The 26,057-nt window shown below is 37.4% G+C and overlaps 3 protein-coding genes across 4 annotated transcripts in view; 1 reads left to right on the forward strand and 2 right to left on the reverse strand.

Annotated features, from left to right (window-relative positions):
* The window catches only part of LOC106872381 (forkhead-associated domain-containing protein 1), a 52,498-nt gene extending 47,205 nt beyond the window's left edge, over window positions 1–5,293 (reverse strand). The window contains exon 1 of the mRNA XM_014919370.3: window positions 4,944–5,293. The gene's annotated coding sequence lies outside the window, so the exon portion shown is untranslated. The remainder of the gene's footprint in view (window positions 1–4,943) is intronic.
* Window positions 738–4,948, reverse strand: LOC106872399 (uncharacterized). Its single transcript, XM_014919393.3, has one exon. It carries the CDS (start codon window positions 2,384–2,386, stop codon window positions 908–910), a length of 1,479 nt encoding a protein of 492 aa, XP_014774879.2. The 5' UTR covers window positions 2,387–4,948; the 3' UTR covers window positions 738–907.
* A 33-nt stretch (window positions 5,294–5,326) lies between the features above and the next one.
* Window positions 5,327–19,722, forward strand: LOC106872389 (tRNA (cytidine(32)/guanosine(34)-2'-O)-methyltransferase). 2 transcript variants are annotated; one of them, XM_089342602.1, is made up of 11 exons: window positions 5,327–5,361; window positions 7,551–7,738; window positions 8,391–8,460; window positions 9,249–9,354; window positions 10,466–10,544; window positions 11,369–11,421; window positions 12,723–12,776; window positions 13,642–13,744; window positions 14,983–15,066; window positions 15,778–15,881; window positions 16,947–19,722. In XM_089342602.1, the coding sequence occupies exons 2-11, from the start codon at window positions 7,618–7,620 to the stop codon at window positions 17,142–17,144; spliced, it is 972 nt and encodes a 323-aa protein (XP_089198728.1). In that variant the 5' UTR covers window positions 5,327–5,361; window positions 7,551–7,617; the 3' UTR covers window positions 17,145–19,722. The 2 variants fall into 2 exon arrangements, with proteins under 2 accessions (XP_089198728.1, XP_089198727.1); XM_089342601.1 differs by having other exon boundaries at window positions 7,594–7,738.
* The last annotated feature ends 6,335 nt before the right edge of the window (window positions 19,723–26,057 follow it).

The following is a 26,057-nucleotide window of genomic DNA, read 5'->3' on the forward strand; positions in this document are numbered from 1 at the left end:
GTGTACTATCTGTGTTGCTTCCGTGGTGGAAAATCAGCACGATTATTATTACCATTATTAATAATAAATAAATATTTAAAACAAGGCAAATATTTAGAATTGAAAACAAGGAAATATGAAGAACAACACAAAATACCTCAAGAATTCGATTCTTACTTCAACTTTCTCCATAATTATTTTGAAATTCAAAAATATAAAATCAAAATAATTCTTCATTAAACCAGAGAAAAAAAAAATTAAATGACTGATAAATCAATTAATAAAGTGTCGATAATTCTTTTTTAATTATCCAGGAGTGGGTATGGATCTATGAGCTTGATATATATATATATGTGTGTGTATATATATATATATATATATATATATATATATATATATATATATATATATATATATATATATATGTGTGTATATGTGTATATATATATATATATATATATATATATTTTATTAAATTATAAATTTGTTATAAAAGACATTTACAAAATATCCATTATATATATATATATATATATATATATATATATAATGGATATTTTGTAAATGTCTTTTATAACAAATTTATAATTTAATAAAATGCTTTTTTTTTTAATTAACTTTGAGTATATTTATGTAGAATCTCACATTGATAATTAAATGGGGGGTTCTTTTTTTGTTAACATGAGACTAATGTGCATATATATGTGTGTATATATATATATATATATATATATAATAATTTTACATATTTTATGTAATATATATGTATATATTTTATTTAACATATATATTTTTATATAACATAATACACACACACAGTGTTATATACATACACACACATATATAATATATATATATGTGTGTGTGTGTGTGTGTGTGTGTGCGTTTTCTGGAGGTGTATATTATAAACAATGAATGCCAAAACGTTTCACCATGGTTTAAATGACTGTGAAATGATTTTTCTGTTCAAATCCGCCAAAATTGCATAAAACTGTAGAGCCCTTTCAGGTGAGATGTTAGAATACATGTCTTTTTCTGCCCCGTTATTATTACTGGTACCATTATTATTATTATTATTATTACTACTACTACTACAACTGCTGTTGTTGTTGTTGTTGTTGTTGTTATTGCAGTTGTTACTATTAGTGGTGTTGTTGTTGTTGTTAATGTTGCTAATAGAAATGCTATTGCTGTTGCTGTCGCTATTAGAAATGTTTTTGGTGCCGTAATTCGTGGTGATGGTGCTGTTGCTGCTGCTGCTACCGCCGCTGCACACGCTGTTAATGCTGCTGTTGCTGTTGTTGTTAATAATCATCAGATTACTGCTGCTGTTGTTCTGGCTACTGTTGTTGTTGTTATTATTATTATTATTATTATTATTATTATTATTGGTGTTGTTGCTGTTCTTGTTGTTGGTGCTGCCGCTTGATGAAGAAATAGCAGCGGTGGCGGTGGTGCCGCCGCCGCCTTTGTTTTTGCTGCTGCCGCTCGTGCTGCCGATGTTTGCTGCGGCTGCTGTGGCTGACAATGATGTTGATGATGTTGACGATGATGATGATAACGGTGGCGACGGTGTTGCAGCAGAGAAAGAAGTTCGGTTATCAATTTTGATGGAGATCTCCCCCGTGCTGCTGGTGTTTGAGGAGGCAGTGGCAGCGGTCGGGTTAGAACTACCAAAAGTATTGCTGGTCGCAGAACAGGAGCTGCTCAGGTTCAATTTTCTGTCGATCCCTGAAGAGGTGGCGATGCTGAGGGAAGGTGTGGGACTCGTGGCTAGTTTGGTGTCGGAGAATTCCATTTCCTGGAGTTGGTGGTAATAACTCTGAGACGGTGGTGTGTGTGGCGACGAAGAAGAAGACGACGATGACGACGACGACGATGTTGCTTGGGGTGAATCTTGTTCCAAAGATTCCAGACGTTCTTGTTTGGGGAGTTGAAGAATCAACGGTTCCTGTTTGGGTTGTTGAAGTTGCAGTGGTGCCTGTGCTTTAAGAATCGTCTTCCGTTTCGCTTTATTTCGTGAACCCGAACCTCGCGGTCGCCCTCGTTTCTTCTTCTTAGGTATAACCAATTCACCTACAGCGCCCATATCGGTGCTACTCGCCGGTTTCACCTTTGGTCGGGGTCTCTTTACATGGCGATTTATCTCAGTAATCACATAATAGGAAGGTTTGTCACGACTCAACCTCCTGGGTCGCCTCAGGCGGTCCATTGGGGATTCGTCGTCCTTATTTAAGTCTGAGCGATCCAAAAGTCCCATCGCCTCCTCGGCTTCTTCTTTTAAAAGCAATTTATTCCGAGAAGCGAACGGGTGTCCACAGGTACAAAATTTACAAGCAACAGGTACTTGTTCCTCACATTTTGGACATTTTTTCACAACAGTTCGATCGAACTTTTTACGGACCATAATTGATTGATTACTTGGTCGATTGATGGTGATTATTCAAAAATTAATTATTTTCCAGTCGTTGCTGATTCACTTTTGAAGATTTCTCTTAATTTTTAAATATTTCCTTCGATCCAGTCCTTTTTTTTTTTTTTAGAAAAAAAAAAACTACAATAAGTCCGTTTACTCCGTCACATTTATATACAAATAGAACTGTTTCAAATTAAACCTGGTTAATTAAATAATCCGACTCTTCAGACAAGAGTTATTTAGGTTTAAAGATCCGTTTATGTTTTGGTTGATATTCCTGGGGGGTTTTCTGTTCAATAATCGATAATTCCAGTGAATTTTCCAATCGAAGACAAAGTTATTATGACGACAATAAACTAATTAATCCAGACGATTAATTATAAAACAGGATTTAAAGTTATTAATTGACTTAGTCTGGTGTTTATTATTTTTAGGAAGTTGAAAGTCCAATTCCTTCTGACTTCGAATGTGGAACTCTTCAAAGAAAGAAGTCAGAAAAATTTAACGGAAGTTGCAGGCATCATGGGAAAAGCTACAGTGTTCCGTCTGCTTAAATGCACTCCATCCGTGACCATCTGGTTTGTTTAGTCTGTTTAACAGTGGATATTCAACATTATATTATTTAATGGTGTACCTCCTTAAGTCGGGAGAGTTTGGGATTATAGCGTAATTTGGCTGCTATTTCTAGCAGTTCGTATGATCACCTAGGTTCCATCACTGACTGGCCAACGTTCTGTTCACTTGAAATTCTGACGGCCAGTCTTCTCTCTCTCTCTCACACACACACTCTCTGTCTCTATCTCTCGTCTTTTTCTTTCTGTGTGTGTGTCTCTCTCTCTTTCTCCCCCGCGTCTTTCTTTCTCTCTCTTTCCCATCTTCATTTTTTTCTCTCTCGCTTTCTCTCTCTCTCTCACTCTCCCTCTCTCAATTCCTTCTTTCTCTTTCTTTCTCCTCTCGCCTCTCTTTCTCTAATCTTTCTGTGTCTCTTCTAAATCTCCTCCCCACTCCCCCCCATCTATCTCGAAGGTCGCCTGTTCAAACTCTGGCTCCGCCAGGTCTGAGAAACACGCTTTTCTCTTAAAACGGTTCCATCCACTAGATGAGGACCCCAAACAAAGAAATTCTTCAAAACTGCTGTTGTCATTATTCTCTTCCAATAAATAAACACAGTCGCGCAAACCAACAAAAGTGCCTCTACGTGGTCGCTCGACTTGCTAGAAACTGCAGTAAAATCTCCCTCAGCTCACTCTATACTAGCAATGAAAGGACAAGACACGTTGCATAATCTAGCACAGTGGTTCTCAACTAGAATCCACATAAGATTTTGTTGTTAAAATTTATGTCCAATAAATTGGTTATATTCTACAATACACAAAATATTTCAAGTTATGCCAGGGGTTTTCAAACTGTGGTCCGCAAATACTTTTTATGGGCAATTTGATTTTATATATGTATTTTAATCGAAATCTTTTAATTGACAATAAACCTATTTGTTAAATAAATAAATGTAAAAATATATGTTATTTTAAGCAAATATTTATGTATAAATTTCATAAGCGTTTATAAGGGGGTCCCTAAGGTAAAGCCTGAAATATAAAGGGGTTCGCAAGTCAAAAAGTTTGAAAACCCCTGAGTTATGCGATTACTAATAATATTTAATTATAAAATTATAGTAGGATTTTTTAATCATTGAATGGCTATGAGGGCTCATCCAGGTAAAACAGGAACTTGGTGGGGGCTTCATAGGCAAAATATGCTTGAGAATCACTGCTAACATACGAGATGGTCACGGTTGGAACATCGTTCGAATGTTTGGCACCAACTGCACAAATTATGTCAAACAATATTTGGATCTCCTTTTACACGCTGGATAGCATATCAATACAAGTTTGCCTCACCCCATCGAATTTCTTCCCTCATAACTTTCAGAAATGCAGGTTTTCTACGATTACCTTTCAGATGATGTAGCTTACGATTATATTGGAACTATGTCGGTGTATATGTACGACGATGGGGGTGGGTGGGGGCTGAAAGTTCCTGGCTTTGGGTAAAAGAAAATACAGGAGGATCAGTTCATTAAAATTTTATTCAACATGTTCCCCCTCTCAGATTCACACACTTAATGCAACGGACCTTAATATTTTTCTAAGCCCTGTAATATATATATATATATATATATATCTCAAAGTGTACAGTATTATATATCCATTATGGCCAATCTAACTGATCAGTTTCACACTAGGGGGTCAATAGAGTGTTGGGTTACAGTCTGATTATGTAACCCTGCACTCTTCAGAGGTAGCTATTATGAAATGAAATAACCTTTATGGGCCTCATCCCCCCCCCCCCCAAAAGCTTCCATCAGAAGAGATCATTGCCAAGACCTGTTTTGTATTTCATTCTATGTAGATGTGGTAATAGAATTTCAGTTGTCATCTGAAAGTAAAACTAGAGGAACATCATAAAACCATAATACATGGGAAAACAGAAAAACCAGGCATGGTCGATCATTTGTTCATTTGTAGAGGAGGAAAAGGAAGTTACTGACCTTTGTGGAACAACTAGACAAGAACAGTGGAAGATAAGGTAACTGAAAGATTTAGCTGATATGCAGGGCTTTGATAATCTCCTCGGCTGGCCCAGCATAGCAATAAACATCATACTGGGGTGTTTAATTAAATATGAATATTTTACCTACAAATGATTAGGGTTAAGTTCCCTGATTTTCATTGCCTAATGCTTCCATGAGATAATTACACTTAAACACGCTTAAAAGTCTAGAAAAGTATACATCGTCTGTCTTCACACAATGTCAAACAAACACACACACAAAAAAAAGCATCTTTGACATGAGCTTTCAGCATTTCTCATTGCGTTGCAGTGTGACGCCGTTACTTTCACTTCTAATATTTTCAGTAGGAACTATTTTTTATACTTCACCGCCCATATTTATGAAAGACCACAAGGTATGTTTCTCTCTATATATAATGTGTATTTGATTAATTAAAAGAAATAATTATTTTTATTTGATTCTGTTAGTTGCTATCTTAAAGGTTATGTCTGACCATTCTATAATTGTATTTTGCATAGTCCTTTGTTATTTTATTCCTTTATCACTGATTTACTGTAACGAGATTTCCAATTAACTAAATCCAGCTAACATCAAACAGCAGTGATTAATTAAAATAAATTCATTAAAATACTTAATAACATTTCATGTATATGAATATATGAGGTTATATATGAAATGAAATGTGGCATATGTTGTTTTTACGGGTGTTTAAATGTTCAACAGATAAAGAAAGGTTTTATGAGATATATTACACGGGTTCTATAATTGATGTTTAACGCTATGTCTGTCCTCATAGAATAGACTTATACTGTCCGAATCATGTTCAAAAACAAATATTTGACTGTCTGCTTCACTGTAGGTTTTGCACACTAGTCAAGATATTTCAATGCAACTGTAAATTTCCAAACATGACCACGCCATCGATTATTTTTCAAATTACTATCAACAAGGTCGTTCTGGGTGTCATCAACTCTAACCCGTATAGCCTATCGCAAGAATTGTTTGTTATTCATCTCCATTGTGATTGTTCCGATCTTTGCTGTTATTTTCGAATAATGTTGCCCCTGCCAGGTGTAAAGTGTATGTCTTGAATATTTGGTGAAGAGACATCTCGCAGTTCCAGTTGAAGTTACTTCACTCTTCTACCGTCACTAATAAATACCGTAACGAGAGAGCCTCTGTGTGGTCATTCGATCTGCTAGAAATACCAGCTAAGTCACCTGAAATGCTTGAAAAATGTCCGTGATATATTAACTCTTTAACTATGAAATTAAATTTTAGAGTTAATTAAGTAAGGAGGTTAAAGGTACTACTAAAGCAGAGTGGTCCGCACTAGCTAGTCGTGAGTGGTCGATCCTAACCCTAACCCTAAACACATGTATTCATTTGCACATGCGCGTTCACACACTAGCGCACGCGCACCTTTTGTAGGATCGACCACTCACGACTAGCTAGCGCGGGTGCGCGTTCGGGACCACTCTGCTTTAGTAGTACCGAGGTTAAATATCAACCAAAAAGAGAATTGATATTTTCTGCACGTTGTGTTGCCTCAATAAATTTAATGTATGTCTACAAAAATATATTTCCAAAAATGACATTCCTTAACAAAAAGATAAATTGGTATATAAAACAGCTTTTTGGCAATTAAAGGTAATACAATTTTGAGTGGATATATCTGATTTCTGTAGTAAAAGGGTTTGGTCATGGTTAGAACGCTTTTGATCATAAGTCTGATTAGCATTGACTTGGAGTTTAAACACCAATGCAAACATTGCATTTCCTCTTTCCATTTCAACTTCCTTTATTCGAAAAACGAAAGCAAAACCTGCCAACAATATTTGGGGTTTGATTAACCAGAGACATTGTAAAACAGCTCAAAGGCAATCTGTTGTGTCAACAGAGGAACAGAGATATTCAAATGAAATATTAAGAACATCACCCTGTTGCCATGTATAAAGCACCCAGTACACTCTATAAAGTGGTTGGCATTAGGAAGGGCATCCAGCTATAGAAACCATGCCAAAACAAAACAATTGGAACCTGGACAGCTGTCTGGCTAGCCAGCGCCTGTCAAACTGTCCAACCCATGCCAGCATGGAAAGCAGACATTAAAGCATGATGATGATGATACACACACATGTATATACATACATCATCATCATCATCGTTTAACGTCCGCTTTCCATGCTAGCATGGGTTGGACGATTTGACTGAGTACTTGTGAAACCGGATGGCAACACCAGGCTCCAATCTGATTTGGCAGAGTTTCTACAGCTGGATGCCCTTCCTAACGCCAACCACTCAGAGAGTGTAGTAGGTGCTTTTACGTGTCACCCGCACGAAGGCCAGTCAGGCGGTACTGACAACGGCCACGTACATATACAAAAGTACCTTGTTTTATGTGCTTTCATTTTGTTCTGCTACAACCAGCCATGTTATCTTTTACCAACCAATAAAATAAATTGCCAAGTACCAGGTGGGGAAGTACAAAACTTTAAAAGTTACTAATCTAGCATAGCTCCAGATTAATGATTGGAATTACTTTAAAGAATACGTCATCATGTTTTTTTTTTTTTTTTGTAGCATTCCAAAATTCCAAGTTATTTCACTACATATCTTTTCTTAGGACACAGCTACCATCTGTTGAAGAATGGGACGTTCATCAAAAGACAAGCGAGATGTTTATTACCGTTTAGCAAAAGAGGAAGGTTGGAGGGCTCGCAGTGCTTTCAAATTACTCCAGATCAATGATGACTTCAAGATCTTTGATGGTAAGTTCCCTGTTTCATATCTTAGGATGAGAGGACAGTCTTGTGTAAAGACAACTCAATTTACTGCTTTTGTTTCTGGAACTGGTAAGCTGGAGAGCTGCCCCAGGTTCCAATCTGAATTTGGCTTGATTGCCATGGCTGGGTGCCCTTCTTAATGCCAACCACTCTGAAAGTGTAGTGGGTGCCTTTTATGTGTCACCAGCATGTAAAAAACACCATTTGAGCATTGGGCTTCACAGAGGCAATGTGACTGATGCTGGTGTCATGTAAAAGCGCCCATTACACTCAAAAGTGGTTGGCATTAGAAAGGGCATCCAGCTGTAGAAACCCTGCCAAATCAGACTGGGGTCTGGTGCAGCTCTCCAGCCCTGGTCAAACTGTCCAACCCATGCCAGCATGGACAACAGACGTCAAATGATGATGATGTATATGAATATATATGATGTATAAAATGTGTATATATATGGTGTGAGTATGTATGTATATGACATGCATATAAATGGATAAGATATGTGTATAAATGTGTAAATAAATATGTGTATATATATATATGTATATGATGTGTGTATAAAAATATTTGATAAATGTTAACCATTACAATATTTTCTCATATTCCGTTATAATAACCTTTAATTATATTCTTTCTTTATAGGTGTTCAGAAGGTTGTTGATCTTTGTGCTGCCCCAGGCAGCTGGAGTCAAGTCCTGTCCAAAAAGCTCAGGTTTGGTCTATTTTCATTCAAATATAATTTTATAATTATGGACAGCTTAATTACTTATTACTTCAGTTTGTGCTTCTCAATCTTTTTAACTTTGTGATTTTTTTTTTTTTTGTATTGATCTCTTACTTGGAGATAATCAAACAATCACTGATCTACTTCACAGGGACACTTTTACAAAAAAAAAAGCTGTTTCTAAGTTAGAAATTGTGAAAAACTATAGGAAACATTGCTTGGCCATCTTTTATTGATCAATATTTGTGGTGAGCTGGCAGAATCGTTAACACACCAGAGAAAATAATGGCGTCTTGTCCCTCATTTCCTTCTAAATTCAAATTCTGCCAAATCGGATTGGAGCCTCGTGTAGCCATCTGGTTTCACCAGTCCTCAGTCAAACCGTCCAACCCATGCAAGCATGGAAAGCAGACGTTAAACGACGACGACGATGATGATGATTTAAATGTCTATATATACATTTCAGTCCTTAGAGGTTTCTTTAGATTGTGTAGCATCGCAAGTGACAAGTGGACCTCCCTAATGTTGATGGCACAGTAAAAGCAAAGCGCACATTATATTCTGAAACGGGGTCAGCATAAACCCGGACATTCAGCTATAGAGACCCAACCCAAACTGGAACATGGGAACAAGACATGATCCTCCAGACTTGTTGGATCCTGTTGAGCTGTCCAGCCTCTGCCAGTGAACATTAGTTATCAACAACATTACAAAAATATGTCCTTCATAATGGCTTTCCAGTGTGTTTTTATTGTAAACTTGTTTTTCTCTAAAAGGGGCAATTCCAGTGATGGCGAGACAGATACCAAGATCGTAGCAGTCGATCTTCAAGCAATGGCACCAATACCTGGGGTCACTCAAATACAAGGGGACATCACAAAGGTAAGAAGAAGACATCAATATTGGAAACTAAACAGAATGACTGGGGTATGTTGTGATAGATGGGCCTAGAGACCATAAGTATATGTTTTTATTATTATTTATGAACATCGTTGTCTGTGAGATGAAGAATTCGAAATTCAAATTCGTTTTTCTTGAGGATGCACATTTTCAAAGATTTTTGGGGTAAACATGCACACATAACCACATACACTTACATTTATATAGTATGCGTGTATGTGTATGTATATATATATATATATAATAATAATAATATTAGGGACAAAATCCAAAATTACAGGTAAAAACTCAATTAAAATCAATTTATAAAAAATTAAAATTAAATTGAGCTTTATAGATTATAATATATATAAAAATATATAGTTTTAGGGAAAAGAACCAAGTTTCAAGAACTCATCGATGAAAATCCACTATCACATATAGAAAAATTAATAATTAAAAGCACAATAAATGAGTATAATATAAAACAAAGTAAATATCATAAGATAAAGATATATATATATATATATATATATATATATATATATATATATATATATATATCTTTAAAAAAAATTTTGATTAGAATATCAAACTGAGAATGAACCATAGTCTCAGTTGATCGTGCTTGTGAATCCGGTTGGAAAGTCTAATGGAGGTTGCTTCTGATAGGACCCTATGGAGGAAATACCAGAGGACTCTAACCTTATGACCTTCCCAGGAACAGTGGGCAGAGAAGATGTATGGATACATGTGGTGTGTGTACCAGCTATTTGCTGATTTTATCCATCAAAATGGAGCATGGGACAAAAAGGGTTGAGAAACACTGCTAGGAATAGCAGCTAAATCTTCATCAAATTTCACCTTAACCATCTTAAAAACGAAAGACATATGAGCTAATTTGGTCCTGGCTACGATATGTCTGAGCAAAAGAACATGATGGTCGCAGTTGGAATGTATCAGATCATAAATCTGCTCGCTTAAGGTTTGCCCAAGGTTAAACAACAGCAAAAAAAAAAAAAATCTTGTTAATGAAATTTTAAACATCAAACAAAACATGTAATTTTTATTGTTACTAACTTTTTTCTTTTCGTCTCTTTTTTTTATTTGCCAGAAATCCACAGCTGAAGAAATAATCAGTCATTTTGAAGGAGAACAGGCAGACCTGGTTGTGTGCGATGGGGCCCCTGATGGTAAATAGCTTCTTATGTTGAGAGCTGTAGCTTTACTATGTCTTTCCTTCCAAGGTGTGTCATTGCATCTGACTTGTTTCTTGTCTCTTTCTCTAACTCACTTCCAATAACATAACATATTTTCACCATTCCTTGGAATATGGCGCAAACAAAATCAATCCCTTCATGACTTCATTTGTTGTTGTTTACTGTTTATACTAACTCTTCCTTATTCTGAGAAAACGGTGATATGAAGAGACGTTCATAAGATCTATTTCGACCCAGAGAGGAATAAAGGCTGAACGGGGCGGGGGCTGGACGAGACCCTCCATGCCAGTCTCTTCAATAGTTCCATCCTACATTTGCTTCTATATTCAATTGAGATGTGGGCTACTAATAAAAAAGGGATGACCATTGATAGATTACAACACAAAGGGCCATGGAAAGATCCCTTTTTTATCTTTTATTTGTTTCCGTCATTAGACCATGGCTGTGCTGGGGCACCACCTTGAAGAATTTTAGTCTGAAAAATCAACCCCCAGCACTTATTTTTTTTAATACCTGGTCCTTATTTTATCAGTCTCTTTTGCTGAATCGCTAAGTTAGGAGTACATGAACATACAAAGACACACACACACACATATATATATGTATGAGAAGCTTCTTTCAGTTTCCATCTACCAAATCCACTCAGAAGGCTTTGGTCAGCCCAGGGCTATAACAGAAGACATTTGCCTGAGATGCCACACAGTGGAGGAATATTTACTGCTTGATTCCTGTCTTTTGTACAAAAAGATCTGTTTTACTTGCAAGAATTTCAATTCCGATTTTCCATTTCCTTTCAGTCACTGGTCTTCATGATATTGATGAATATATCCAAGCACAACTCCTTCTAGCCGTATGTATCTACTAATTAAATATTTTTAATTATATTTATTGACTTCAATTATCTTTACTTATTAATCCTTTAGCATTCAGGTTGCTCCTCTGCCAAATGTTCTGCTTATTTATTCGCATTGTTTTAATTTGACCCTCCATTATCTTGTAACTTCAAGATTTCAACGATGTGATTGTTTACTGTTTAGACTAACATTGTAGGATAGGTGTAAGAGGCTGGATATGGCTGGTTTAAATTCTAAAGAGTTGATTGCTTTATTTTTTTTATACTATTTTCATCTAAAGTGATGTTATAATTATTGAAGCACGAATCAGCAGGTTATGAGTTCAACTCTTTCATATGCCCCATCTACATTGTCGTTTGAAGCAAGAGACATAATTCCACTTGCCTTAGTCTGCCTGACTGACAAATAGGTCCCACACCAATTTCATTAGTCTTGTGTATAATGGTTGGAAGGTACTGGCATCCAGCAGTGTATACAGTAGGTGACCAACAATATGCAAATGTATAAATTTGCATAAACCCTCTTTGAATATGCTAATGAGTGATTGGCTGATACGTCTTACATTCAATTCTATGTTGCTGAAATTAGGAATTTATATTCTGTATCCTGTTTATATTAGTCAGCCTAATGTCCACATCTTGATTACAGCTTTCATTACATTTCACAGGAGCATTGTTGGCACTCCGTCGCTTACGACGTCGAGGGGTTCCAGTTGATCCGATCAACGGAACAGCCTGCTCGTGAAATTAACGTGCAAGTGGCTGAGCACTCCACAGACACGTGTATCCTTAATGTAGTTCTCGGGGGAGATTCAGCGTGACACAGTGTGACAAGGCTAGCCCTTTGAATTACAGGCACAACAGAAACAAGAAGTAAGAGTGAGAGAAAGTTGTGGTGAAAGAGTACAGCAGGGTTCGCCACCAGTCCCTTGCCGGAGCCTCATGGAGCTTTAGGTGATTTCGCTCAATAAACACTCACAACGCCCGGTCTGGGAATCGAAACTGCGATCCTATGACCGCGAGTCCGCTGCCCTAACCACTGGGCCATTGCGCCTCCACTCACAGGAGCATACAACAGCCAAAACGTACCAAAAGCAACAATTAAGATGAGGACACTAGTCCATCTAATATAAAATCTAGACATGTCTTACATTCATTTATATGATTACTTCAACTGGTTTACTCATTCATGCACCTCCTAATCATTACCCCCCCCCCCCAATTCTCTCTCTCTCTCTCCTTCTTCAACTTCTTCTGCAGTTGTCTTAACCATTTCTTACTTTTCTAAAATATTTCAGGCCCTCAACATCACAACTCATGTATTGAAACCTGGTGGCACATTTGTTGCTAAGGTGAGTAGTTGAATGGTGGCATTGTCTCTTCACACACACACACTCATGCATTTTTTGTTGTTTTATTTCTTTTTTTTAACCATTTGGTCTCACAGACAGAAGAGCAGCACTTCTGACATTTTATGTTTCCCTGAGTCTCCAAGAAGGAGGAATTTGTCCTCAAACTAAAGAACTGCCCATAATGTATGCAACGGCGTGGATGCCACAAAAGATACCCAGGGTGGTGGAGGTGGTGTTAACTCAGGTGAGAGATCAAATCTACCATCCAAGAACAAACAGTCAGCTCATTATTGTCATCATCATCATCATCATACTGAGCTGGCAGAATCATTAGCATGCTTAGTGGCATTTCGTCCATTTTAACATTTTGAGTTCAAATTCCACCGAGGTCAACTTTGCCTTTACGTCAGTGAAAGAAGTATCAGTTTCACACTGGCATTTAGACCAAATCTGTTAGAATTCCTTCAAAACACATCCCTTGGACGGCTGCAATATTTTCATCGACCCTGAAGTGATGAAAGGCAGCATTCACCTCACAACAACTTGAACTCAGTATGCAGAGAGTTGAAACAAATTCCATGAGACAACTCATCCTTCGCTCTACCAGCTCTGCCAGTTTCCCATCAAACATACATTTTACCGATACTCATCAGGACTGTGGCTGCTCCCTCCACCACCATCGCCCTAGCAGCCGTTTATTTCTTTATTTGAGTTACTTCCCTTAGCATTACACAAAAACATAGGAAACTTTCTACAGCTATGCTGTCTTCGTGCCTAATTCGAAATTCATTGTTATTATCATTAATGTCCCTGTTTTGTATAGTAACCTTCTATATTCTATTTGTTTCTGTCTATTCTTCTTCAGATATTCCGGGGCAAAGATGTCACCCTGCTTTATTCTCAACTCAAAATCTTTTTCCCGCTGGTAACTGTCTACAAACCTCGTAGCAGTCGCAACTCTAGTATAGGTAGGTTCTTGTTTTGCTGTTTAATTCTGGGTCGGTCCTGATGGAGCAGACCTTTGTTCAAAGACATTCCAGCCATGACCACCACCATAATTTTTTTTTTTTTAATCAGGGAGTACATAATCCTATGTGTCCATTTTTTTCTTTAAATGATAGAATTGCATTTGAAAGATTTGACTGCTATTTCTAGCAAGTTATGTAATTGAGTAGAAATTCTCTTTTACTTATTTAGCCCCAAGTCAATCCTGAGTGAACAACACTATGATCAAAGGCATTCTAGTTGTGACCATCCAGTCTTTCCTCCAGAAACAGTGCATCTATAACCACTTCATTCAATATGGCAGGGTGAGACGTGAAGAAGTTTAGGCTGCTATGTCTAGCAAGTCAAGAGATGGTGCAGAGGCGACGCCATTGCTTCATATATTCTAAGAGGCAAAAGGTGTTAGTGATGATGGTTTAATTCAATCCACTGGACATGTTCGTTTTGTTCTGGAATTGACCAACAAACTAAATTATCCTGATGATGTCTGACTGTTTGGATGTCTCCATCACTTTCCAATCCTGGAACCTAGCTACATTGAAGATGCTAACGATTTCCTAAGTCACAGTGGTTGGTGTATAAAGCCACAAACACGTCATACCTTCTCATTTCCTTTGTCAGTTTGGGATCTAACATTTTGATATTGTTGAATACATTTGAAAGAAAAACAAGGAAGTTGGAATAATTGGTGCATGAAATATTAGGTTTGTACATCCTCTATTTCTGGCGTGGTAAACATCATTCACAAATATCAGGCACACCTTGTGTGTGTGTGTGTGTATGTAGAAAGAGAGATTACTTTTGGGGTAATTTTGTTTCCCCTGTCAAGTATGTTGTGTTAGCTCATCCTTCATTTGTGGCTCAGTGCACTCTGTATGTTTATGCAGACACACATACGTACTTGTTTGTGTGTAAAACCAGAAAAGAAACATTGTGTTTACCCTCCTGTTAATATGAACATAAGTATTAAACATATTAATGTGTTTAACACTTTAATGTTCCACCAAGGTTGGATGTGCCTTCCATCCTTTTGGGGTTGATTAAATAATTACCAGTTGAGCACTGGATTCAGCTTCCTTCCTCAAAATTTCAGGACTTGTGCTTGTAGCTGAAAGAATTATGTACGTATGTATATATATGTAAGTGTGTGTGTATGCGTATATATATATATATATATATATATTATTAAATATCTTTGCAGAAGCCTTTGTTGTTTGTGAGAAATATTCCCCTCCAGAAGGTTATCTACCGAACATGTCTAATCCATTGTTGGATCAACAATATGGTAAGTTGTTAGCTTGTCTTTCTTTTAGTTGTCCTTGCTTTTGTTTTTTAGTTCTTCTATATTCTCACTGCCTGGTTATGCATTATATTATTCCTAAAAACACACAGCCATGCCTGCACCTATATATATATATATATATATATATATATATATATATATATATATATATATATGAGCATAATCGTTACCAGCGTCGCCTTATGGTGGCACATGAAAAAACATTTGAGTGTGGCTATTGCCAGTTCCACCTGACTGGCCCTCATGCCGGTGACACGTAAAAGCACCAACTACACTCTCGGAGTGGTTGGCATTAGGAAAGGCATCCAGCTGTAGAAACTCTGCCAGATCAGATTGGAGCCTGGTGCAGCCATCTGGTTCGCCAGTCCTCAGTCAAATCGTCCAACCCATGCTAGCATGGAAAGCAGACGTTAAACGATGATGATGATGATAATGACTTGTATGTAGAGTGTATGCTGTAGTCCAGCACGGTTTTTATTAGTGACTCTAGTATTTACCAATACACTGCAACTGATTAAATTATAGATGCACTCATTTTCCAATGACTACCAAAATGGTTTTTTTCTTTCCTAAATTAGCTGCCTGCTCCTCCCCACCCCTAATCCAGCAGTTAATTCAGTCATTCTCTCTCAGTAATAATATGTAATTAATAGTACAAGATCAGTAAATGTTATTGATTGATTCCATTTGCAGATGTTGACTTCAACAACCTCACTGGACCAAACCGTATCATTGTCCCTTTCCTTGCTTGTGGTGATTTGAGTGGCTTCGATTCAGACAAGACCTACCCGCTCTCCGTAAGTGGATGCATTAAATATTTTACTGGACATTATCATGTCCATTCTTCTGTTGATTTCTCTATTCACTTTTACGTAGACATCACAATCTCAAGTGTGAGAGAAGCTAACCTCTCCATGGTTATTCACCCATTTTCTTCATACAGTTGTGTCTGCTTAAAATGCATTGAGTCTACCCTGTAAAACAGTTATCCATCAGAAGACTATTGGCTGAAAGATATATTCAAGCAAAAAGGAATGAATGAAATGATGGTTAGAGAGAGAATGGGATTGTTTAAGTTTTGTCTGAGACTGTCTGGTGATATTTGTACATTATCATGTTATTTCTTTGCTACCCGCAAGGGGCTATACACAGAGGGGATAAACAAGGACAGACAAACGGATTAAGTCGATTACATCGACCCCAGTGCGTAATTGGTACTTATTTAATCGATCCAGAAAGGATGAAAGGCAAAGTCGACCTCAGCGGAATTTGAACTCAGAACGTAGCGGCAGACGAAATACCGCTAAGCATTTCGCCCGGCGTACTAACGTTTCTGCCAGCTCACCGCCTTTGTACATTATCATGTATTCAGTTGATGACGGGCAGAAAGGGGTCGAGTTTTCTCTGTTGGTGTGTGTATGTGCCAGATGGTGAAGGACCATAAGTGGGTTATGTGATGCTGTGAGACCTGTACAATCCATACCAGATGAGAAGAATCCTACATAAAATGATGATGGTGATATTGATAATAATGTGTGTGTGTGTATTGAATTGGATTTGCCTATATTCAGTGCACTGCAGGAATGTAGGCCTCAATATGTTTTCTCGTCCAACCACAGTCTGATGTGGAGGCCATGAAGTTGCAAATCTTTAATTGGTTGTTGTCTCCTATTTAGGAGACAACCATCAATTAAAGATTTGTAACACCTTGGAATCTGATATTTGAAATTAGTTTTCAATGTAGTTTTCTTCCCTCGACTAAAACGTCACTCCCACAATATGTCACCCCCCCCCCCCCTCACTCTTTCTCTCCTAATGTTTTATGAACCAATACTATTTCTCTTTTCTTCTTTGATTTCCAGTTGACTACCCAGAAGGAATACAGCTACCATCCACCCACCCAGGGACCGATAAACCCACCCTACAAGGAAGCCTGTTACCGCAAGAAGAATGATCTTCTCTCGAAACCGGAAGTAACTCCCAGGCGTTCCATCAACCGGAGCAGTGATGCCTCGAACCGCTTGTCTAACGACATGGCTGACCTTAACCTGAAGTCGTGACGGAACTGACCACAACAAGGTGGGGGTGGGGGTTATTAGTGGTGGGGAGTCATCGTCATCACAGGAACAGATATTTTGTCATTCAGTGACTAATGATAAATGTCTTTCTTATTTGAATGAAGGTTTGTTTTTATGGATTTCATGCTAAGAATGTTGATGAATGATGACTGATGATTGAAGACAATGGTAATGATTGATGATTGAAGACAATGGGGATGATTGACGATTATGGTAATGATTGATGATTGAAGACAATGGAGATGATTGACGATTATGGTAATGATTGATGATTGAAGACAATGGTGATGATTGACGATTATGGTGATGATTGGTGGTGATTGGTTGATGAATGATGATAATAATTTTGCTTCATTTTATTTATCATCAAATAATAGTAATTTATAATTATTATTTAATAGACCATAGATCACCAGACAAAATCCTTTGTGGTATTTAGTTACATCCCTTGACATTCCAAGTTCAAATCCCTCCAAAGTCAGTTTTTGTCTTTCCTCCTTCCAAGGTTGATAAAATAAAGTACCAGTCATGTGCTGAGGTTGATTGTGTGATGCTGTGCCTATATTACAAACCATTCAATCTGGCAGAATCGTTGCTTAGTGCCATTTTCTCCATCCTTACGTTCTGAGTTCAAATTCCACCGAGGTCAACTTTACCTTTCATCCTTCTGGGGTTGATAAAGTAATGTACCAGTGAAACACTGGGGTCGATGTAATCGACTTATCCCCTCGCGCAAAATTTCAGGCCTTGTGTCTATAGTAGAAAGGATTATTATTATTGTCATTATTATTATTACTATTATTATTATTATTATTATGGCGATGATATGACGGAATCATGAGAGTGTCAAGATGACTACCTTGTGATATTTGTTCTGCCTCTTTACAACCAATCTTCCTTTTGGAGTGGGTGGGTCGCGGGGTCAATGAAATAAAGGACCAGCAAAGCACAGGAGTTGATTTAACTGCATAAGCCCTATTCCCATCCTATAAATTCCAAACATTGGGCCTATCTTAGAATCATCATATGTCGTTTTTTGTTTTCCATAAATAAACCATGGCTGGAAAAGAAAGGAAGCAACAGATGGCAATGTTTGTTCTAGTTCTTGACTTCTCCTCCACTGAAATTATTTCATCATTTCTTTTGTCCACATCTGGGCTTGGTAAATATGTTATTTTTATGCTATGCCCTTTCCTTCCAACACACTCGCTTCACACAAGGGAAAACCATGAGACAGACAAAAGGCCTAAACAAAGAGGATACGGAGCCAGCACTGCTAATTTGAACTTGGTTCTGCAACGGTTTTGATGGTTTCTTTGTATTGATCTCATCATGTGACATTACTCTTTTACTCTTTTACTTGTTTCAGTCATTTGACTGTGGCCATGCTGTAGCACCACCTTTAGTCGAGCAAATCGATCCCAGGACTTATTCTTTGTAAGCCTAGTACTTATTCTATCGGTCTCTTTTGCCGAACCGCTAAGTTACGGAGACCTCTACACACCAGCATCGGTTGTCAAGCGATGTTGGGGGGACAAACACAGAGACACAAACATACATATTTATATATATACATATATACGACGGGCTTCTTTCAGTTTCCGTCTACCAAATCCACTCACACGGCTTTGGTCGGCCCAAGGCTATAGTAGAAGACACTTGCCCAAGGTGCCACGCAGTGGGACTGAACCCGGAACCATGTGGTTCGTAAGCAAGCTACTTGCCACACAGCCACTCCTACGCCTATTGATCATTAATTTTTTAGGTTCACCTCTCCCTCCCATCCCTCCCTTTCGTCTCTCTCTCTTTTTATTTTTATCTGACAATCACTCATGTTTTCTCTACAATATTTCTGCCTTTCCTTTTGGTCTAAATCTACAGAACAATGCATATGTTTTCTCCTGTTTATGTATCTCTCCATTAAAAGAACTGAAATAACCAGATTTCAAATCCTAGGCCAGCCATTTCACTTTTATTCTGGAATATTTGAGTAAGATCTCTACTTGTTGGCAGCATTTATGTTTAAGTGATTTTAACATATTTCTGTATATTTAATTTGTCTCCCAAACATACATGTTCACATTCTATAAAACATCCAAAAGTTTTGTCCTACATCTAAGACCTGGTCAAACACGACTCCCCTGCATCTTACAAAACATAAAACAATAAATCCAATGGCATGTGTGTGTGTGTGTTTTAACTATCTTCAGGACATCATGGCTTTTCTTCAATGTAATTACTTCCATTTCAAGACACAATCTCAAAACTAAGTCATTTCCCAATCAAAAAACATTTCTGGACTCAAGAATTCGTCTCCACTTGATCCTCCCACCCCTGCCACCTCTTGCAACATAAAGGAATTATTCTCAAATGACAGAAAACGAATTGACTTAATAAAATCATTTTTTTAATTCATTTTAATTTCATTTCATTTAAAAGGTTTCTTTTTCTCGTTATTGTTTCCTCGTTATTACATAATTAGAAATTTTGATGACAAAATGCATTTTCACTTCAAACTTGATGCATTAAGATCAGATAATAAAAATATGTTGCTCATAAATTCTTCAATTGTTCTTTTATTAACACAAAATCATTAATGTGCTGGATGATTACTACAAAATTGCTTTGCAATATGTCTTCTGAGTTCAAATCCAGCTGCAATCTGTTTTGCTTTTTATCCCTCCAGTGACAGTAAAATAAAATTTGAAGGGAGGGGACTTCATCCATACCATCAAACCTCCCCCCTCCCCCTCCATCCTGTACTTGTTTGTTGGTTTATTTTATTTACTGACTTCCTGACAGACAAAAGACAATGTTGATGTGGGTGTGATTAGAAATAATGCAAATAAGAAAGCTTTTGTAAAGTGACAGATGTGTGAATTTGAGGTGGTGGAGGGAGGCAAGTGACTTTGTTCAGAAAAAAATAATGTCAGATAAGGTCATGGTGACAACCTTCGCCCACTTCACTTTCCACTGCAACAGGTGGCTTTGCACTTTTTACTTTCTTTTGCTACCATGTCTTTTCAGTTTATTTTGCCAAGTCTATAAAAGACCCACCTCTCAGAGGTATGTAACTTCTTTTCTCTACACTGTTCTGCCAAATTTTTGAACTTGTCAGCAAATTTGAGTAGCAAAAGCTAGACTGATAGATGTGTGTCAATCCTAAAAAGATTTAATTGAAGAGACATAAAGAGAAAACAAAACGAGCTTTTTTATCAGACGTTATCTGATAAGAAGTGACCAATGATATTCTTGTATGACATCCTGGAACTATCACAGCAAACAAAAGTATTGATAAGGACTACAGGAAGTTATTTGAGTTGGTAGAGCTACAAATAAAAATAACTTACGAAACTCACAGAAAGACATTCAAGGAACGTCACACTGTTTATAATTACACTGGTTTATATTTGTTAATCATTAGTGTTTTATTGTTAATTTTGTAAGTTGGGCTTGTCATAATTTTGTCAACACATCTGTAAGAATGCTTTTCAAACAAATAGTTCCAGGTTCAGCCCCATTGCATGGAAACCTGGGCAAGTGTCTTCTATTATAGCCTCAGGCTGACCAAAGCCTTGTAAGTGGATTTGGTAGACGGAAACTGAAAAAAGCTTCTGTGTGTTTGTCTCCCACCACTGCTCGACAACCATTATTGGTGTGTTTATGTTCACCAAAAGAGACCAATAGAATAAAAAATTAGTACTGGGGATGGTTTGTTTGAATACAAAATTCTTCAAGGTGAAACAAGTAATAGAATAAAAGAATACATGCATATATATATATAAAATGAAGTATTGAAGACTGATCTCAAGATGTTGAGCCCCATGGGGGAGATCACAAAGGACCAAGATGTCTGGTGACATGAGGTTCTTGAGAGGACCTGCCCACCTCAATAAAACTGAGTTCTGAAAGCACTGTGTATTATGTGTTCTGTGCCACTGATTACATTAATTTCCCCACTCTCTCCGTGCAAAAGAGAGGTGGGGCTCGTGATCCCTGGTTTAACTAATGACAAAAGTAGTCCAGTTTTTATTTCATGCTACCAAAGCACCCCTGGTTTAGCCCTAACATTTGAAATACATACTGGGGCCAATATGATCACCTAAAGCTATTAAAGGTAGTGCCCCAGCACGTCCACAGTTCATCGACTGAAAGTAGTAAGCGAATACTTATTTCCAAGATGAAATTGTCATTCATAAGTTTCTGGCATTACACTCCTTATGGTTTTCCATACATTGCCGCCACTCTCAACAGTCAGTCAGTTTCGTGTTACAGTTTCGAAGGACATACCTTACAGGACAGATTACCATTTGGAACCTTAAATCACTCACAAAAGAAATGCTGTCAACAATGGTAAACCATTTTACACATTTGTATTCTTACTAACATCAACAAATGTGTGTTTAAACCAACTGAATTTCACTACACATTATAAATTACATCTTTCATTCCATTCACAACATACATACATTAAGGTTGTCAGATGAATTCGTTTGTTTTTCCCATTTATTTTAAGTCTTATTTTTTATTAAGAAAAAAAAATAATAAACCGGTTTTTTTTTGTGGGGTGAGGTACAAAAGGAAGTCTTGTTATTGTCGGCATTGTCTCTTCCGTTCAGAGCGTGTGGGGAAAGACCCTCCCCCACGGTTTCTCCCAAATTTGTTTATTTCTAAATTTTTTTTGCCAAGAATACCCGCTTTCGGCACTATCATGCTATTAGCTGTCAGAAGTGAAAGTGCTCACTGATAGTGAAGTGTCTGTCTGTCTGTCTGCCTGCCTGTTGCTGGTTTGAGTTGATTCTTTGGCTACTGACAGCTAATACCATGACTGGCCGGAGCGAGCTATTGGCTTACTTACTTACTGATATCTATCTACTATCTATCTATCTATCTATCAACCACTCGTCCACCTTATTAGAAAACACAAATTTAATATAAAAACATATTTCCTGAAATTGCAAATTATTTAAAATATAAAAATATAATTTTCAACAGAGAGAATTGATCAAAATAGAAAACAAATGAAGTTTGAAGTTTAAAAATAATAGGATCGACCACTCACGACTAGCTAGCGCGGACGCGAGTACCCTTATACTCTGTGTTGTGTTTTCAAACGCATGGATATAGGTGTCGAATTTGTTCCAATAACTTTCAAGTAATAGATAGATAGATAGAGAGAGAGAGACAGACATATAGCTCGCTCCGGCCAGTCATGGTATTAGCTAGGCCAGCAACAGGCAGGCAGACAGACAGACAGATACTTCACTAGCAGTGAGCACTTTCACTTCTGACAGCTAATAGCATGATAGTGCCCCGCTTTCAGATACGGAGGTTCGGGAAAATTGCCAAAAATCGGCATTGTGAAATTTTCCGCCCCCAACTTCTTCAATTTTGATTTTTTTCCCCCCAACACTAACCCTAAAACCCAACCCTAACCCTAAAACCCCAACCCTAACCCTAAAACCCTAACCCTAAAATCTTAACCCTAAAATCGTAACCGTAAGTACAGAAATGTTTTGAAATTTTTGTCCGTATTTTTCTGCATATTTAGAAGCAAAAAAATTCTTGAAAAAAAAATTTATAAAGATTTTTGGAAATTTTTTTCAGAATCATAATTTCCGTATTTTTCCCCATTTTTTGAAAAGAAAAAAAAATTCTAAAAAAAATTTTTAATGAAGGAAATGGAGGTGGGGGTAATTTAGAACTGTCGATTTTTGCCGATTTTTTTTGCAGATTTGTATTCCCCGTAGCCGAAAAGTGGGGTTTGTGTTGAAAAAGAAAAGAAAAAATTTTAAAGAAAGGGTGGTTTGGGGTGGAACGGGCGGAAGTCTTGCGGCGTGTGGTCCCGTTGCACCGAGTTTTTGGACCTTCTCCTTATGTAAAGATGACAGGTGACCGTATCATGAGAGCATCCCATCTGTTAGACCGATTCCCTGGAGAATTGGCACAGATCCGCGTGGATGAGTTCATTCAATCAGTCCTCATTGAACTGAACTAGGATACAAATACACAGTGGTGTACAGCTTCCCCTGTTCGAAGCATGAAAACCATTTCTGTGCAGTTCTTTGAGTAAGAGAGCCTTCTCTATACACAACACAGGCTGCTTTGGAACTTTAATCGAAAGCCAAGAGAAGCAGATGTCGAAAATGCGTGGGATTTGTTTTCTATTTGGCTCTCCATCGATTTTAGTCTGAAAACAGGTAAAATTTATTCAAATTTCAAAAATGATAAGCAAAAGTTGTAGAGGAAGAATAGAGATTAAAAAAACAAATACTATGAAACACTACGATAAAAATATCTTCTGGTTAATTCAAATAACATTGTGAAGGAACAAACAAAATTATTTGACAGCCCAATAGATAGGTGTGTGTGTGCCAGTATTTGTATACGGGTGTGTGTGTGTGTGTGTCAGTGTTTGTATATGTGTGTGTGTGTGTGTGTGTGTCAGTATTTGTATACGGGTGTGTGGTGTGTGTGTACGTACATATACTAACAATACAACTAACAAATATGCGTCTTCGTATCTGAAATTCATGAACTTTGCTCAAACACTGAACAATGACATTTTTCTTGAAAATATTTATGGTGTATGTGTGTGTGTGCCCTTGAGCTAATATTGTGCAATGTGTGTGTGTGTGTGTGTGCACGTGTATATGTGTGTGTGTCTATTAACAAGTCCCCAACTCCATTACATATATTAACCTGTATCATTCAATGAATGTAATATAGATTGTATTCAACAGTCAGATATTCTGTATATCACTCAAACCTAACAACAGACTTGATTCATTATTTTCCCCTAACTTATCTGATGTATGATGAAAATATTCCATCCATGATCATCCCTACAAGAACCATATTATTCAATATGTCCTTCTTTACTGAGACCACTCCCGTGTTAAAAAAAATCTTATTTATCTCTTCAACAAAATATTTAGGAAAAAATATTAGATACAATAAAAAGTGAAGGTGAGACTGGCAACAGCCATAATTGGAGCACGAAATTGTTTTTAAAATTTTTTTTGCTGATATGGGAAGAAGTCTTTCCATATTTAGAAGTCAATACATATCTATGAATGGGTATATAAACGGGTGTGGGTGTGTGAGTGTGTATAAAGCTGTACACAAGTGAAGTTTATTTACATCTGAGATGTGTTGGCACCCCTTCGCTTACGACGTCGAGGGTTCCAGTAGATCCGATCAACGGAACAGCCTGCTCGTGAAATTAACGTGCAAGTGGCTGAGCACTCCACAGACACGTGTACCGTTAACGTAGTTCTCAGGGATATTCAGCGTGACACAGAGTGTGACAACGCTGACCCTTTGAATTACAGGCACAACAGAAACAGAAAGTAAGAGCGAGAGAAAGTTGTGGTGAAGGAGTACCGCAGGGTTCGCCACCGTCCCCTGCCGGAGCCTCGTGGAGCTTTTAGGTGTTTTCGCTCAATAAATACTCACAACGGCCAGTCTGGGAATCGAAACCGTGAGTCCGCTGCCCTAACCACTGGGCCATTGCGCCTATATATATATATATATATATATATATATATATATATATGCATATATGGGTACAGGACGTCGCCAACTATGTAAACAACATGAAATACAAAGTCAAACGAGTTAAATACGCAAACAATGGGAGAAAAAGAAGGAAAACAGGACAAGTAAACACAGAGAATGACCTTTCATCAGTTGTTGGCTATCCATCTACTCCTCCTTTCGAGAATTCAACTACAATATGAGTCTTCAAAGACAGTTTCTCCCATGTATTCTAAAATAAAATTTAGGATTTATGGAGGGTCAAAGTTGGGAACAAAAACAGCATAGTGGGGACATACACCCATAAATAAATATACACACACAAGCATTTATATACAGAGATGTGCAGGCCATATACAGAGGGGTTGTAAGTAAGGTGAGAGTCAGCCATGAATACAATAATGAATTTAGCATACAGGGAGGGGTTCACCAGGACTCAGTTCTTAGTCCAATCTTATTCATCCTAGACTTCCAGGCGATAACAGAAGAATTCAAAACTGGATACCCACGGGAATTACAATACACTGATGACCTCACTCTTATTGCAGTATCTGTAGCAGAATTGGAGAAGAAATTCTAGGTATGAACCGAGAATCAAAAGGCCTTAAAGTCAGCCTAGCTAAGACCCAAGTTGTTGTTAGGAAGAAAGCAGATAAGACTCTAATTCCATCAGGTAAATGGCTCTGCTCAATCTGTAGGAAAGGAGTAGTAAATAATTCCATTCACTGCACCAAATGTAAGCTATGGACACATAAGAAATGTAGTGGAATCACAGGTAGATTAACATTATATATATATATATATATATATATATATATATATATATATATATGACGAGAAATGAACATTACAAGTAATACCGTTTGTTACATTCGTGTGCATCTCATACACTCCTCTCCATACACTTTCTGCAACTTTGTGAAGGGCCTCTGGGCAGATATCACCATAACAACTTTCTCTGTTATGGTCAATGTGACGATCACATGCTACACACTTTCCTTCCAAGCACCGCTGTAAACAGTGGAAATGAGCGTTAAAACTTAGTGCGCATGCACAGGAGAGTTCAAGGTTAAACTTTGCCAAGCAGCTTCACTCTACGTGCTTTAGCTTCGTTACTATGGCAACAGTCCGGATATGCATTGATCAGACCTCGTATATAGATATAGATATACCAATTGATATCAAATTGTGTCGCTTCAGTGATGGCTATACTTGTTGCCTTTCGGTTTTAAATTGCAAATTGCCAACTTAATAATTTATAATTCTCACTTCACCATTTTTGAAATCAATCAATGTTTCCTACTGTGTTCTCTGTAAGGCTGACAAGGTGAACTAGGTTCTTTAACCCTTGGACAC

Source organism: Octopus bimaculoides, chromosome 26, assembly GCF_046866305.1.
Source record: "Octopus bimaculoides isolate indiv1 chromosome 26, ASM4686630v1, whole genome shotgun sequence".
Classification (NCBI taxonomy): domain Eukaryota; kingdom Metazoa; phylum Mollusca; class Cephalopoda; order Octopoda; family Octopodidae; genus Octopus; species Octopus bimaculoides.